The following is a 15662-nucleotide window of genomic DNA, read 5'->3' on the forward strand; positions in this document are numbered from 1 at the left end:
GCCGCCCCTCAGTCCGCATGCGCAGAACTCGGAGGGGCGCGCCGCCCGGCGCCATATTAGCTCCGGGCAAGCGCTCGCTCCACCAGCTGGAGCTCAGGCGTGGCGCCTCGGGCAATGGGCTGTGCCCTGGCCTCGGGGGTGCGGTGGGGGGCGCCCCTAGGGCACAGGCCCGCTCTGAGCAGCGCTGCCGGCCCCCAGGGTTCAAAGATCACCAGCCAGGCCTCACTGGCTGGGGAATGGTGGCTCTGTCGCTTTTTAAATAACACATTTTTGGTTATTTTGCTGTGACTCTGGTTTTTTACCTGGGGCCCGGGCAGGCGCCTAGGCCACATGTTCTAGCTTTTCCTCCCTAATCATGAGGGCTAGAATGTAAAAACACACACCATGAAATCAAAGATTCCCACACAAACACTTGCCTCTGGGAACTGGGGCTTTAAGAAATCATAGAACCGTAAAAGCGACGAGGAGTCCTGTGGCACCTTATAGACTAACTGAAGTGTAGGAGCATAAGCTTTCGTGGGCAAAGACCCACTTCGTCAGATGCATGTACATGCATCTGACGAAGTGGGTCTTTGCCCACGAAAGCTTATGCTCCTACACTTCAGTTAGTCTATAAGGTGCCACAGGACTCCTCGTCGCTTTTGCAGATTCAGACTAACACGGCTACCCCTCTGATACATAGAACCGTAGAACACCAGAAGTGGAAGGGACCAGTCCCCTGCCCTCATGTCGGGGCCAAGTGTCATCTAGATCAGTGTTGTGGGGTTTTAGATGCTGCTTGTAATTATTAGAACTGGGAGCACTGGCTGTTGGGAATCTGGAAGCCCAGGAAACAGGAAGGAGGGGGGAGGAGATGGGCTAGGCCTGAGTGAGAGCTACAGAGGGGAGCAGCAGCAGCTTTGTGAAGAGGTTTCACCTTTGTTACATAAAGGCCTATTGAAGTTTGTTACTACTTTGCTTGCATGATACAACAAGTGTTTTCAACTTTTTTTTATAAAGTACCCCTTTTAAAAAAAAATTATAGTTTTCAGGACTATGTAGCACTTTAAAGACTAACAAGATGGTTTATTAGATGATGAGCTTTCGTGGGCCAGACCCACTTCCTCAGTCTGGCCCACGAAAGATCATCTAATAAACCATCTTGTTAGTCTTTAAAGTGCTACATAGTCCTGTATTTTGCTTCAGCTACACCAGGCTAACATGGCTACATTTCTATTACTATTCCAGTTTTCAGACACACATAATTTTCTTCCACCGTTGCAACACATTTGTTTGAACAACTTAATCGTAGCCAGGCAGGCAATGACATTTTTGGGTGTAAAAAGTACAAAATAATAAAGCGCTGTAAAACTTAAAACAAAAAAATCAGCTTTCTTCAAATTTCAGTTGTGTTGACTTCTCTCGAGTACCCCTAAGGGTACTTGAAGCAAAATGCAGGACAATGTAGCACTTTAAAGACTAACAAGATGGTTTATTAGATGATGAGCTTTCGTGGGCTAGACCCACTTCCTCAGATCAAATAGTGGAAGAAAATAGTCACAACCATATATACCAAAGGATACAGTTAAAAAAAATGAACACATATTTGTACCACTGGTTGAGAAACATTGATCTAAATCATACCTGATAGTTGTCTGTCTAACCTGCTCTTAAATATCTCCAGTGATGGAGATTCCACAATCTCGCTGGGCAATTTATTGCAGGGTTTAACCACCCTCACAGTTAGCAAGTTTTTCCTAATGTCCAAACTAAATCTTCCTTGCTGCAGTTTAAGCCCATTGCTTCTTCTCCTATCTTCAGAGGCCAAGGAGAACAATTTTTCTCCCTCCTCCCTGTGACATCCTTTTAGATACCTGAAAACCACTATCATGTCCCTTCTCAGTCTTCTCTTTTCCAAACTAAACAAGCCCAACTCGTTCAATTTTCCCTCATAGCTCATGTTTTCTAGACCTTTAATCAAATACCCCAACTATAGCAAGATTTGCAATAAATTCTCCAGCATTGGCTTCACTGCCTAAGGGACTCGTAGGATAACTGGATGCATTTAAGGGGTGCCTGTGGAATGTAGCTACAAAACCCTAAAATGTATCTTCTGAGATCCTAAAATATGGCCTTCATGTTCTCTCTGAATAACCATATGGTGAGGGCAAAGATGGTTATCACTGTTGGCCTTCTCAAACTCTTTCTAGACATCTCCCACGGACAATGCAAGCACACGCAGAGGTCCCTCAGGCTACGTCTACATGGCAGCATTTTGTCGGCATAGGAAATGCAAATGAAACGCTCATTAGCATTTCTCATGCTGTCATTTGCATAGTCTCTTCCGATCCTTTTTGCCGAAGAGGTTTTTGTGGAAAAAACTGCAGTGTAGACGGGGCCATTTTGTGCAAAAAAAACCCTTTTGTGCAAAATCCAGTATACCTCCTTTTTTGAGAGAGAAGGGATCTTGCACAAAAGGTTTTTTTTTCGCAAAATGGCCTCGTCTACATTGTTTTTTTCCACAAAAACCTCTTCCACAAAAAGGATCAGAAGAGACTATGCAAATCAGAGCACGAGAAATGCTAATGAGCGCTTCATTTGCATTTCCTCTGCTGACAGAATGATGGAGTGTAGATGTAGTCTCACTATAATAAAGTCTAGGCTCTTGTGTGTTTTTCCCATCATGTTTTCCAAGAGACATTTTTACTGTACCTGTTTGGTGGGGAATGTACCTCCTTGTCCAGCTACAAGATGCCCAGCATGCTATAGTTGTTATAGGAAAATAAAATAAAATAAAATAAAATAAAATAAAATAAAATAAAAACATGAGCCACAATCCTGCAAGAAACTCTGTGTTGGGTGTACTGAGGTCCATCTGCATAGTCATTAGTACAGAAGAAGGGCCATAGCATTTATGGTTGCCAGATGGTCTCCCGAAAAATACCGGATACGTGGAATTTTTTGGTCGAGCAAAAAAAAAACAAACAAACAAAAAAGGAACGTGGGATAATAAGCCCCTCCCCCCTCGTTCTTCGGTGCCCAGAGCGGCGATCACAACCCCGCCTCCCAGCTGGCACTCCCAGGCTGGGAGGCGGGGCCATGATTGGCACTGGGAGCCTGTGATTGCGCAGAAGCCTTGCGGGGGCGGAGGCAAGGCCTCTGAAGTGCCCAGAGCAGCGATCGTGGCCCCGCCTACCAGCTGGGGGTTCCCACCTTCCCACCTTCACAGGCACCTAGCGCCGATCATGGCCCCACCTTCCAGCCACCCCACCTCCCCTCGCCCATGCCTGGCTTCTGTCTGGTGCACAGCTGGAAAAATCAGAGAGTATTGGACATTGCACATGTCCGGTATTCTCTGATTTTTTTTTACCGGACAAAGAGCACAAATACTGGACTGTCCGGTAGAATACTGGACACCTGGCAACCCTAATAGCATTGTTTAGTGATTACGACCTAGAGATTATGGGACTGGGGATCAGGATAGTTGAAAACAAGCAGCCAGGCAGGTGTGTGGAGAGCTGAGCTGTGCTGAGCACTGGTGACATAACTGGGCTAGGCAGGATGAACAGGGTTCGGCCCTATGTAGAGAAATACATTCAGCTCTGTCAAGTGCAGTTGTCACCTTCCCGTACTGAGCAGCGACCAGCTTTGGCAAGGTAACTGTACCTGTAGCAGGTGAGTAACTTAATTCCTATCGCAGTTAAGTCCCACCCCTTGGCTATCCTCATTGGTGGATTCACCAGCTGGCCCCCACTGGGCCACCTATCGTAGGGTGAGATTCCTTCAATTGAGACTGCAGTAAGGAGACACTTCTCAGTTTGTTCTGCCTTGGGCACAGAGGGAAGGAGCCCTCCCGGCTGAACTCGGCTCTATCAGCAAGGTAGGGAAGAGGGTTGGGAGGGAGTGATGGAAAGGCCCCAGGACTAGGGGAATAGCCACCCCATTCTGTCCAGCCCTCTCAATGCGGGATTCACGTATTTAAGACCAGAAATGAGGGAAGCTTCTGCTCCCAGAGCTCAGTGACTGTTGGGTCTAATATATGAAGCCATAGATATGACTGTGCCGCAATTCATGTCCCCATTTGACATATCCTGAAAGGGACATTACTGGGAATAGCAAAGAGGCAGCATGCCCTAGGAAAGAGAGGATGGTGATGCTAAAGAGGCAAGGCCAATAGGCCATGATGCATTGAGTTGGAGCCTGTCCTGGCTGGTTATCTTGATGCAATAGAAAGCACGGCCCACGCAGATTTAACAGTCTAGTGTGGGATGGGGAAGTGAAAGTGCTGCCTGGTGCTTAAAGCAGAGGACTCAGAATCAGGCCTGTTCCCAGCTCTGCTACCAATATGCCAGACAATCCTGAGCAATTCTTAACCTCTCCATGTGTTGCTTTCCCCACCGGTAAAAAGGAAATAATAATGTCTAACGAGCCTTCTGAGGCTTCATTAATTGGCTGTAAAATGCTTTGAGAGCCTCAGGTGAAGGCGCTAGAGGAGTACACGTAATATAGTGTGCCATGAGCTAGGTAGAGACTAGAGTAACAGGACAAACATGATTAAGGGGCTGGAGCGCATGACTTCCGAGGAGAGGCTGAGGGATTTGGACTTATTTAGTTTACAGACGAGAAGAGTGAGGGGGGTTTGATAGCAACGACCTGAAGGGGGGATCCAACGAGGATGGAGAGAGGCTGGTCTCGGTGGTGACAGATGACAGAACGAGGAGCAATGGGCTCAAGTTGCAGCGGGGGAGGTCTAGGTTGGATATTAGGAAAAACTGTTTTCCTGGGAGGGTGGTGAAGCACTGGGATGGGTTCCCTAGGGAGGGGGTGGAGGGGCATCCAGTAGCCTAGGTGGGGGAAGGCTTTGCTTTCACAAATCGCCAGGCATGGCCCCGCCCACACTGTGCCCCAGAATGCCCGGTGTAGACATTCTGGGGGTGATTATTGCTGTCCCCAGCGGCCCCCCCTCTTTGTGCTCCAGGGCCGGGCAGGCTGGAACCGTGTGGGGTGGGGAGGCTGGTGTGCACATGAGCCTCCTCCCCTTTCCGTGGGGGGCTGTGTGCTCAGCATGCTGCCCTGCCTCCTCCCCCATTGTTAGGGCGGGGCCTCCGCAGCGAGGGTGGGGCTATAGGTGGAGCTGGGGGCCTGCCTTCCTCAGCCCTAGCTGCACCCCCCACCCATAGGTGGTGAAATCCCCATCCTTAGAGGGTTTTACCGTATTTTCCGGCGTATAAGGCGACTGGACGTATAAGACGACCCCCTAATTTTCTAGTTAAAACATAGGTTTTCGTCTTATACTCACCGTATAAGACTACCCCCCCTTAAGAGGCCAACCGGCAGCGCCCCAGCGCCCCTCCGCCTTCCCGGCTTTGCTCCCGGTGCCCCTGGTCTGCTGGGGACCGTCACCAGCAGACCAGGGACACCGGGAGCAAAGCCTCGGGGGAAGCCGGCAACGGGGCAGCCCAGGCGCACCTGGGCTGCCCCGCTGCCGGAGCCCCTCCGCGGCTTTGCTCCGTGTCTTCCTGGTCTGCAGACCAGGGAGACACGGAGCAGCTTTTCTCGCCCCGGAGTACATGGGCGGCGGGACCGCGAGGTCCCGCAGTCCGTGTCCTCCGGGGCGAGAAAAGCCCCGTTTGTACCTGCAAGTCGGGGGACTGCCTGTATACCCGGCGTATAAGATGACCCCCGATTTTGGGGGGATGTTTTTTAGCATAAAAAGTCGTCTTATACGCCGGAAAATACAGTAAGTCCTGGCTTGACAAAGCCCTGGCTGGAGGATTTAGTTGGGATTGGTCCTGTTTTGAGCAGGGGCTGGACTTGACGATCTCCTGAGGTCTCTTCTATGCATCCGAACATGATATGCCAGGACAGCAAGACACCCTATTTCCAGCTCAGTGTGCCAGCTAGCGGTACCTTGGTGGAAGGATCGCACGGCTCAGCGTACCGTGATGCACACCGGTGGCAGGCACAGAGCAAGAGGCTGGCAGGTCCCTAGGCCGGCCAAGACCAAGCCTCCTGCAAGTGTTCCAAAGCAATTAACAGAAGCAAACTCATGTGCATTTGAAATCAGCAACTGGCAGCCTCTGAGGCAGTGGTTCTCAGCCTGTGCTTGCGACGGCGGGACCATTTGAGATCTGTGGAGGGTGGGGAACCCTGAGAGACCGGTGTGTATTCCACCTTAATCCCACGCCCATTGGGGACATCAGTTGGCAGCTCCTTCACAGAGCCGTGAGCATGGGCGTGTACCTGGTGCGGTTCACCCCCATCCCCGACACCTGTCCCTTTGGCGGCGTGAGGGAAAACCTGGCACATGCGTACCTAGAATGAGCCAGGTTGCAGCCTTTTTTCCGGCTCCTCCAGAACCTCTTATTGAGGTTCTGGCTGCACTTTTCCCCCACACCTTTTTATTTACACACACCCCATCCCTGGCCCCACAAAGTCGCAAGACCTCCTCGTCAGCCTCCTCCTGGCCCTGGCAAAAGCCGTGATATATAATACCAGGAGGAGGATGCTCCCTACTGTCACACATCTGGGTGGAGTTCCTCTGTGCTCCCTACTGTCACACATCTGGGTGGAGTTCCTCTGGGTGGTGTCCACTGGCTCCCTGTACAGCTTGGAGGAGCAGTGGGTGCCGTCCGGGGTTCTCTGCTCAGTATCCCCCGCTGGTTCCCTCGTTTTAAACCTTTGACCGCACTCCTGACCCTGATTTTCATTATTTGTCCCCCGTAATCAATTGAACCCTGGGTCCAGTTGTCCCTCCTGCAAGTCTGGGGGAGGGGCTTTTAGAAGTGGGCGGGGTTTCAAATAGTGTTTGCGGACCAGTCAGCACACAGCTGCAGGCCACGTGACAACACCCTCAGGGCCATACAGTCGGCACATGTATTGTGTGGACGAGGCCTCGGTGATGCACAGAGAGCTGCACACGAGGCCCTCAGTGATAAACAGATTGAAAACCACTGCCCTAGGACTTGGTTCATTTTGATGACAAGTCAGTAAAGAAGGAGTGCATGAGTCTGAACTTTTGGAGAGGGCTGAGCGTTGAGCCTCTATGAAGACTAGGGATATCAGGTAGCTTCAGAAAAAATACCGGACACACTTGATTGGTGGGGGGGGGACCAGCCGGGAGAGGAGCAGGGCTGGCTGGGAAGGGGGGGGGGACGGGAACCAGGGCTGGCAGGGAGGGTCAGGGACAGAGAAGATGGCTGGGGGAGATCGGGGGGGGGCAGCCGGCAGGAAGCAGGGCTGGTTGGGGGGGAGGGTCGGGGGCAGCAGGATTGGCATGGGGAGATTGTGGGGGCGGCCAGTAAGAAGCAAGGCTGGTGGAGGGGGTCGGGGCAGCGGGGTTGGCTGGGGGAGATTGGGACAGGGTGTCGGGGAGAGCTGGGAGGGGCTCGGGGGGAGCGGGGCTGGCCGGGGGAGATTGGGGTGGGGTGTCGGGGAGAGCTGGGAGGGGCTTGGGGGGAGCGGGGCTGGCCGGGGGAGATTGGGACAGGGTGTCAGGGAGAGCTGGGAGGGGCTCGGGGGGAGCGGGGCTGGCTGGGGGAGATTGGGGCAGGGTGTCGGGGGGAGCTGGGAGGGGCTCGGGGGGAGCGGGGCTGGCCGGGGGAGATTGGGGCGGGGTGTCGGGGAGAGCTGGGAGGGGCTGGCCGGGGGAGATTGGGACAGGGTGTCGGGGAGAGCTGGGAGGGGCTTGGGGGGAGCGGGGCTGGCCGGGGGAGATTGGGGCGGGGTGTCAGGGAGAGCTGGGAGGGGCTGGCCAGGGGAGGAGCCGGGGGGGATAGAATCAGCCAGTGGGGAGCAGGACTGACCCGGGCACATGCAGATCCCAGGGCACTTCCTGTCCCACGCAGTCCTGGCGTAGCACGAGCGAGTCCGGCTACGGCTCCACAACACACTTGACCAGCGCTCAGGAGCACGGACGGGGCTTCTCCTCCTCCCCAAGGCGTCACTCCTGTGTCAGACGCAATCAGAGGCTCCCAGCGCCAATCATGCCCCAGCTCCCAGCCACTCCCTACAACCCCGCCAGGCTTCTGTCGGGCGCCCATTCAGAAAACACCAGACATTGCACATGTCTGGTATTTTCTGAATTTTTTTACCGGGTTGAGGGCCCAAAAACCGATCTTTCCGGTTGAATACCGGACCCCTGGCAACCCTAATGAAGACTACCATTATGAACGTTGAGCCGTTTGGTTTGGAGGCATCTTGATCTTTAAACACTGAAAAGTTTTGATGGCCCCTTGGATGTGGGGAGAGGGGGAATTTTGGAATTTACACCCATTTATGTTCTTTGGTCAGAGACTTCCACTGACGCAGGGGCAGAGCAGGAGAACTCCAGCCAGAATGAAAAGCCTGAAGGCCAAGTTTAAGAAGATTGACGTGAGTATTGCTGAAGTGGGGTTGGTGATTCAGCAGGGGGCTGAGCCAGACGGATGCCCCTGTACGCTGCTAGCGGACACTGTGCTGCCGGAGGTGCAATTTTTCCAATGAGAAATGAAACCGAAGCCCTCGCCGCTTGTGGCCATTAAAGAGCCCAGGGAATTTCTGCACAAGTGAGGATATTGCCACCCAGGGCCAAATGCACTTGGGTCAGTTCCAGCCTAACTTCCCCGCGGCAGTATCAGATGGACGCAGTCCCCACCCGGACCATCACCTATGAGCCATAAAGGGAGCGTCTCTTACAATCAGTGAATCGCTGTGGGACCCACCTACATGAAGAGGATGCTGGAGCCCTTATCTCTCCAGCCAAGGGTCCATCAGAACTAAATCTGGACACCCCCGGCTAGAACAGTGGTCCCTTCTCCCCCTTTTGTGCTGTTGCTAGGCCACTGGTCCCTCTTTTCACCCAGGGGTGGTACTCTAGCTGTGGCAGGCCGGTATGTGGGCATCTCACGCGGCCGCAGAGCCACACGCTAAATTCCAAAGGTGCTGCCCAACCCTGCCCTCCTTTACATCTCTGCATGCTGCTGAGTGCAGTGGGGTTGCCGAGGGGTAGCTAGGCTTCTGTGGGCAGCGGTGAGTCTTCTTGTCTTTGCTAGAAACACTGCGGCTGCATCGCGTGAGCAGGGCCGCCTGGGTGGTGGGGGCGGGCAATTTGCCCCAGGCCCCCATCAGAATGTCTGAAGTCTGAAACAGGGAGTGCCAGGAAGGGACCCCCTGAATCCTCTGGGCAGCTCTGCATGGGAGAGCTTCAGTGTAGATGCTCAGGATAGCAACATAGGAGTGGGGGAGGTGTTTTCTGCCGCTGACGTTAATTCCCCTTCCCACCTAGGGCTGACTATACCGGGGGCAGGTCAACTTAACTATGTTTTCACAGCCATCGCCCTGAGCAACCTGGCTGGGTCAACCTAACTCTTTAGTGTAGACCTGCCTCAGTCCACGTTCCCCATTTTCACATGGGGGCAAGGGGAGGGTGAAATAAACCAGAGAGGAAACAAAGGATCGAGAAAGGTGAGCAGGAAACAAAAGTGAAGAGATAGTAAGAAACTCACGAGAGCCAGGGAGGGCTGGGTAGAGGCTACAAAAGAGCAAGGAGTGACAGGAACTTGAGAAAAAGACCCCACAACTAACTAATGTCACGTGAGCAGGTTTCTTCTCCAATCCGCTCTACAAAGGTCACCTGCAGTGTAGCATCCAAAGGTACACGCTCCCTGAGATTTGGCTTTATTAGCAAAAAGCTATTAACAGCACAACAAAACTTAGATCATGCCTTTTGCCCTGGGTTGGCTCTTCCTAGCATTCCTCCCTCTAAAGTTCTCAGCCCAATTTCTAGATCCCCTCTTGAAAGAGCCAACTTCTTGACTCAGGCTTTGTCAAGAAGGCAGGGTTTTTGTGCCAGAAGCTTTCTGTGGAAGAAATCAAAAGCACGTCCACACCTCAAAAGTGTATTGCAAAAGCAATGTGCTTTTGTGCAAGAGACACACTGCATGGACACTCTTGCGCAAGAAAGTTCTGATGGCTATTCACAAAGCCCTGGCTGGGTTGATTTAGTTGGGATTGGTCCTGCCTTGGGCAGGGGGCTGGACTTGATGACTCCTGAGGTCTCTTCCAGCTCTAGGATTTTAGGCTTCAATGCTACAGCCGACTCTGCATGGACAGATCCTTCTGCCTGGCACAGCCAGCTGCGGGCTTGGGGATGTTGTGTGGCATTCACTCAAGGAAATTGCATGGTCAAGTATTCTGGATAGCAATGGGCACTCACTGGTCAGTGAGACATGCAGTTAAGTTGGCTCTTCCTGTAATCCCAAGCTGCTCAGGATGGTTATGTAGAGACCACCGGCCCCTGAGAGCTCTCCAGCTGCAGCTGCAGGGGTCAGTCCAACAGAACAGGGTGGCTGGCTTGCTGGGACATAGGTGAGGCAGCAGCTCTGAGTTCTCTCACTCAGGTTTCCGGATCCACCGAGCCAAGAGGGTCAGGTTTCCCTGGGGGCGGAATTAAGTGGAGGAGACAGAAAATCAACACTCTTCAATTATTTAGCAACCAGCAGGAGGAAGGCAGGACTCCACATTGAGTTTCGTGCATGCAGTGTGCCTAATTCAAAATTCCCAAGCGGCATAGCATAGTGGAAGCAGTCTGCACATCCCTGGGAGCCAGGACTTCTGGTGCATCGTCTCAACCCTGTCCTTGACTCACGGTGTGCCTCTAGAAATACCCTAGCAGCTCGGTGCCTCAGTTTCCCCTAGTCTATAAAACGGATAAAGATACGTACGGCTTGGTAGCTCTAGAGATTACAGGGGTACAGCGTACTAGGCACTGTGGCAATGTTCCTGACAGGCCGTGTGGCTCCGGACAGAAAGCCCGGTCTTCCCACAGGCCTTCTCCCCCGACCTCCTTCCTGGCAAGGAATGCACCATCCTTGCCCAGGGCATCTCTGCAAGGACCAGCTGAGCTGAGCATAACCCTTTGCTCACCAGATCCTGTCTGTTCTGAAATGTGATTTGTCCTTTTCATATGTGTTCATTTTTTTAAATTGTATCCTTTGGTATCTATGGTTGTGACTATTTTCTTCCACTATTTGATCTGAGGAAGTGGGTCTGGCCCACGAAAGCTCATCATCTAATAAACCATCTTGTTAGTCTTTAAAGTGCTACATTGTCCTGCATTTTGCTTCAGCTACCCCAGACTAACACGGCTACATTTCTATCATGTCAGGGGTATCTTTCCCGCCTCAGCCTGGTCCCAGGACCTGTATCCCTCCAAAGTAGGCACCCAGACTTCTGGCCTTATTCAGCGCCACATGGAAACAGGGACCAGTGTCCTCAGGGCCAGAGGCGGTCGGTACAATGGCCCACAGTAGGGGGTGAGCATCCTGTGGGGCCACTAGCCCCTTGAATGGGGGGGGGGAGGAGCGGCCAGGCTGCTCTGGTTTGGGGGTCTCTGCTCCCCGACTTTGGGGGTCCCGGCGCCCGGGGTCCGCACCCCCTGGCCTGGAGAGGTCTCTGCCCCCGGCTTGGGGACTCAGCACGCGGCGCCGCTCCGCCCGGCGCTCTCCGCAGGCAGGGGGCAGGCGCCGGCCGCGGGAGGGAGGCGGGTCCTCGGCGTGATTCATTGAAGCTGCCGCCGGAGCCCGGCACGGAGGGGCGGCGGCCCCGGGCCCCGGCCGCTGCGGAGCGTCCCCGCCGGGCTCCTCGGGCAGGCGGCCGGATGGGCGGGCGGCCGCTCCTGGGCACCATGAAGCAGATCTGCCTGTGCGCGGCCGCCTCCTTCGCGGTACGTCCCGGAGCCCGGCTCCGCCTGGGCATCTGCAGCGCCGGGCTGGCCCTGCCCCCGCCCCCAGCTCCCTGCCCCCCGCTGCTCCTGCCCCCCAGCTCCCTGGCCGGGCGGCCCCCCCTCCCGCAGCCCCCTGCTGCTCCTGCCCCCCAGCTCCCTGGCCCGGCTGCCCCCCTCCCGCAGCCCCCTGCCCCCCCGCTGCTCCTGCCCCCCAGCTCCCTGGCCGGGCTGGTCCCCCCCCCCGCAGCCCCCTGCCCCCCCGCTGCTCCTGCCCCCCAGCTCCCTGGCCGGGCTGGTCCCCCCACCCGCAGCCCCCTGCCCCCCCGCTGCTCCTGCCCCCCAGCTCCCTGGCCGGGCTGCCCCCCCTCCCGCAGCCCCCTGCCCCCCCACTGCTCCTGCCCCCCAGCTCCCTGGCCGGGCAGCCCCCCCTCCCGCAGCCCCCTGCCCCCCCGCTGCTCCTGCCCCCCAGCTCCCTGGTCGGGCTGGCCCCCCCCACCAGCTCCCTCTGCCCCCAGGTTCCTGGCTGGGCTGTCCCCGACTCCAGCCGGCCGGCCCCCTAGCTGCTCCTGCCCCCCAGTTTCCTGGCTGGGATTCTCCTGCCCCCACCTCCCCGGCTGAGCTGCCCCTGCCCCCAGCCAGGTTGCCCCTGTCCCCCTCCCTTGGGCAGCCTGTGCCTGCGCCCAGCTGAACTGCCCAGGCACTTCTGCCCCCCCATGCGAGCTGCCCATGCACCCCCTGCCTCCTCGCTTCCTAGAGTGCCCCTGTGCTCCTGCTTCCTCCCTCTGCAGGGAGAATATGTCCCCCCCCCCCCTCGCCCCGACAGTGCACTTGCCCTCCCTGCACTGCACCCCCTGCTCCCGAGGCCGGGCATGTCCCTCCTGTTGCCCTTGCCAGGTGGGTGCTTCCTCTTCTCTTCTCTGTGCTGCTCCTCTCTCTGCCCAGCAGCCTCTCCCCCATCCACCTCCTGCTGGGAATCACCTCCCGGGTGGCCTACGACACAGCCTGCCCTCGCTGCCTGGTTTGCCTCTGCCCTCACCCCAGCTCCTCCGCCTGCCCCAGTTCTCCTCCCTTCCCTGCACCTCCTCCACCTCCAGCCCCTGGGCCAGAGCTGCACCTGCTGCCCTTCTCCCCACACCTGCTGCCCCCTGGCATGAGCCCTTGCCCCTGCCTGTGTCAGGGACTGGGGGCCTGTGGGTTCTGGCTCGGGGATGGCATTATCGGGGGACCCCTCCCTGCTATAACACCTGAACGTCCCTCGCCTGCCCACCCTATCAGCTGGTGCCCTGGCCTAGGCTCCCTGTCTGAGCCGGGGAGGGGGAGCACAGGTTATACCGTCAGCAACCTTCTCATCCCTGGGAGGCTGCTCTCCCCGCACCTCATGCCCTGCACCCATCTACCTGCCCACGGGTGACTCTAGGCTTCTGGCTTCAGTGTGAGCGCGAGTGAATGGGATCCTTAAGGACCATGGGACCTGCGCCCGAGGGGAGCCAGCTGCCTGGCTCCTGGATGAACTGCAGGGCTCAGCACCCATCAGGGCCAGTGTGGTCGCTGCTATGCAGGGTGCTCGGAGCTGGCCTGGCTAGTGGCAATATGGGCCCTGTGAGTAGTAGGAACCGGGCTGTGGGGAGAGATGACATTCCCAGCTCTCTAAAGGTGACTCCCATTTTTACTGCAGCCGAATTGTCCTTCATAGGCAGCCGGTCTCTGGATTCAATTAGGAGCCTCGATGCTTTCCCTCCCCCGGTGCCCAGTGTCAGTGAATTAAGCCTGCACCCCAGCATTTCAGTTCCCGGGGAGAGCAAATGTGGAGTCCCAGGGCTCCGATGGGACGGTGAATAGACCCTGACTCTGCGAAGGTTTGTGCGCACGCAGTGTCGTATGCAAGCCCCTAGGTCTTTGCAGGTTCAGGACCTGAATGGGGACCAGCAGCTGCATCTTGGCTATAGGGAAACAAGCGTCCAGTGACTGGCGAGCCCCACGGAGGCGATTTTTAATCTGGTGGCACAGGCGGGACCCAGTGGAAAGTCACATGTTCCCACAAAATCTCCTTTGACTTTTGGGTCGAGTCCAGCTCTCTTGGTTCCTGGTGTCGGCGGCAGGTTGCAAGGCAGACCAGGGGCTTTTCAGCATTTTACAGGGAAGTAAAATGCAAAGCCATTCGAAAGCCAGGAAAACGTCTCCGGCAGGCCCCGAGATCAAAGCCTGACATCAGCTGGGATTCCCAGGAACCATGTTGCCAGCCCAGCCCCGAGCAAGAGAAGAGCAGCGAGGGGGTGGCTTGGGGTGTCTTTACAGATCACTGTTGCAACCACTGTTATACGTTTGCAACTACGATCTGTAAAGACCTCTCACAACCCAGTAACTTCGCAGTTGTTGGCTGCCTTCTGCGCTCCAGACAGGTTTGGCGACAGGGTGCTGGGCAGCTCTGAAAATCAGGCTCCAGCTGTGTGAAGGGTGAATTTTTCACACCCCTAGGCTGAGGGGAGGGGCTCTCTTGTCAGCACGGGGGTTCCACCTTCCTGAAAGGCAGGAGCTAGATGGCTGGGAGAATTCACCCATCAACATAGCGCTGTCTGCATAAGAGGTTAGGTGAGTTTACCTGTGTCGCTCAGAGGTGTGAATATTTCACACCCAACAGCAACATAACTCCCAATCTCACTTCCTAGCGTAGACCAGACCGAGGATGACCTGGGTGTTATGTGTGGAGCGGGGCTGCAGCACCCAAAATCACTGGTCCCTGCTAGCAACGATGACCCAAATTTGTCTCGTTTGACTAAGTGGATCTGAGCCTGATGCTGAGGTCCAGGGGAGTTTTGCCTCTGTGGTGTTCTATTTATTTGGTTTCTTACCTGGCCCATCACCATAGTATCGGGGCACTCCTTGAAAACACACACACCCCATAGTGAAGGGCATAAATATCAAGGAAAGAGCAGAATTATCAAGCTTGGCAGAAGGTGGCAAAAGCGCTAGGGGGAACTGGATGAAATGAAGAACATGTCGGCTACGTCTACACTGGCACCCTTTTCCGGAAATGCTTAAAACGGAACAGTTTTCCGTTATAAGTATTTCTGGAAAAAGCGCGTCTACATTGGCAGGATGCTTTTCCGGAAAAGCACTTTTTCCGGAAAAGCATCTGTGGCCAATCTAGACGCGTTTTTCCGCAAAAAAGCCCCGATCATCATTTTCGCGATCGGGGCTTTTTTGTGGAAAACACTGCTGTGCTGTCTACACTGGCCCTTTTCCGGAACAGTTTTCCAGAAAAAGGACTTTTGCCCGAACGGGAGCAGCATAGTATTTCCGGAAAAGCGGCTGATTTCTTACAGTAGATCGTCAGTGCTTTTCCGGAAATTCAAGGGGCCAGTGTAGACAGCTGGCAAGTTATTCCGGAAAAGTGGCTGATTTTCCGGAATAAGTGGCCAGTGTAGACACAGCCGTAGGGTAAGTAGCAGGAAAACGGCCTAAGATTGTGGAATATTATCCCCATTGAAAGGGGCCCACTTTCAAATTGGATGGGATGAAGCATGCGAAAATATAGGGTGCAGCCCTGCCTAAGTTGAAGGAATTGGACCAATGGGTGTTTTCCATTTCTATGCACAGTGGAAAGTATCCTGCGTGCAGAGCGTGGGGACATCTCCTTGCCAGGGGTCTCACTTCCCTCCCAAGATCTGACGATGGCTAAGACATTTAGGCAGTGATCTGCCTGTCCATGGCGCTCCCTTGCCCCATTCCTGTAGTCTGTGAGTCAATGTATCTGTCCTCACGGCATCCCTCTCTGGCAGAACAGTGCTGTTATCTCAGTGCCTGGATGGCGAGCTGATGCCCAGAGAGGTTAAAGCCCAAAGCCTCCAAGGTATGTAAGTGCCTAGCAGGAGGATCTAAGTGACACACCCAAGGTCACACAAGGAATCTGTGGCGCAGCAGGGAATTGAAGCAAGAGTTTCCTAGGTCCCAGGTTAGCATCCCACTGCCTCTGTTAGAT

General features: G+C 55.1%; 1 protein-coding gene across 1 annotated transcript in view; it reads left to right on the plus strand.

Moving 5' to 3' along the window:
• The first annotated feature begins 11531 nt into the window (after positions 1 to 11531).
• ANKRD24 (ankyrin repeat domain 24) overlaps positions 11532 to 15662 on the plus strand; it is a 31811-nt gene continuing 27680 nt past the window's right edge. The window contains exon 1 of the mRNA XM_075903017.1: positions 11532 to 11683. Coding sequence (XP_075759132.1) covers positions 11618 to 11683 — 66 coding nt within the window. The 5' untranslated portion in view covers positions 11532 to 11617. The remainder of the gene's footprint in view (positions 11684 to 15662) is intronic.

This window comes from Pelodiscus sinensis, chromosome 19 (assembly GCF_049634645.1).
Source record: "Pelodiscus sinensis isolate JC-2024 chromosome 19, ASM4963464v1, whole genome shotgun sequence".
Lineage (NCBI taxonomy): Eukaryota > Metazoa > Chordata > Testudines > Trionychidae > Pelodiscus > Pelodiscus sinensis.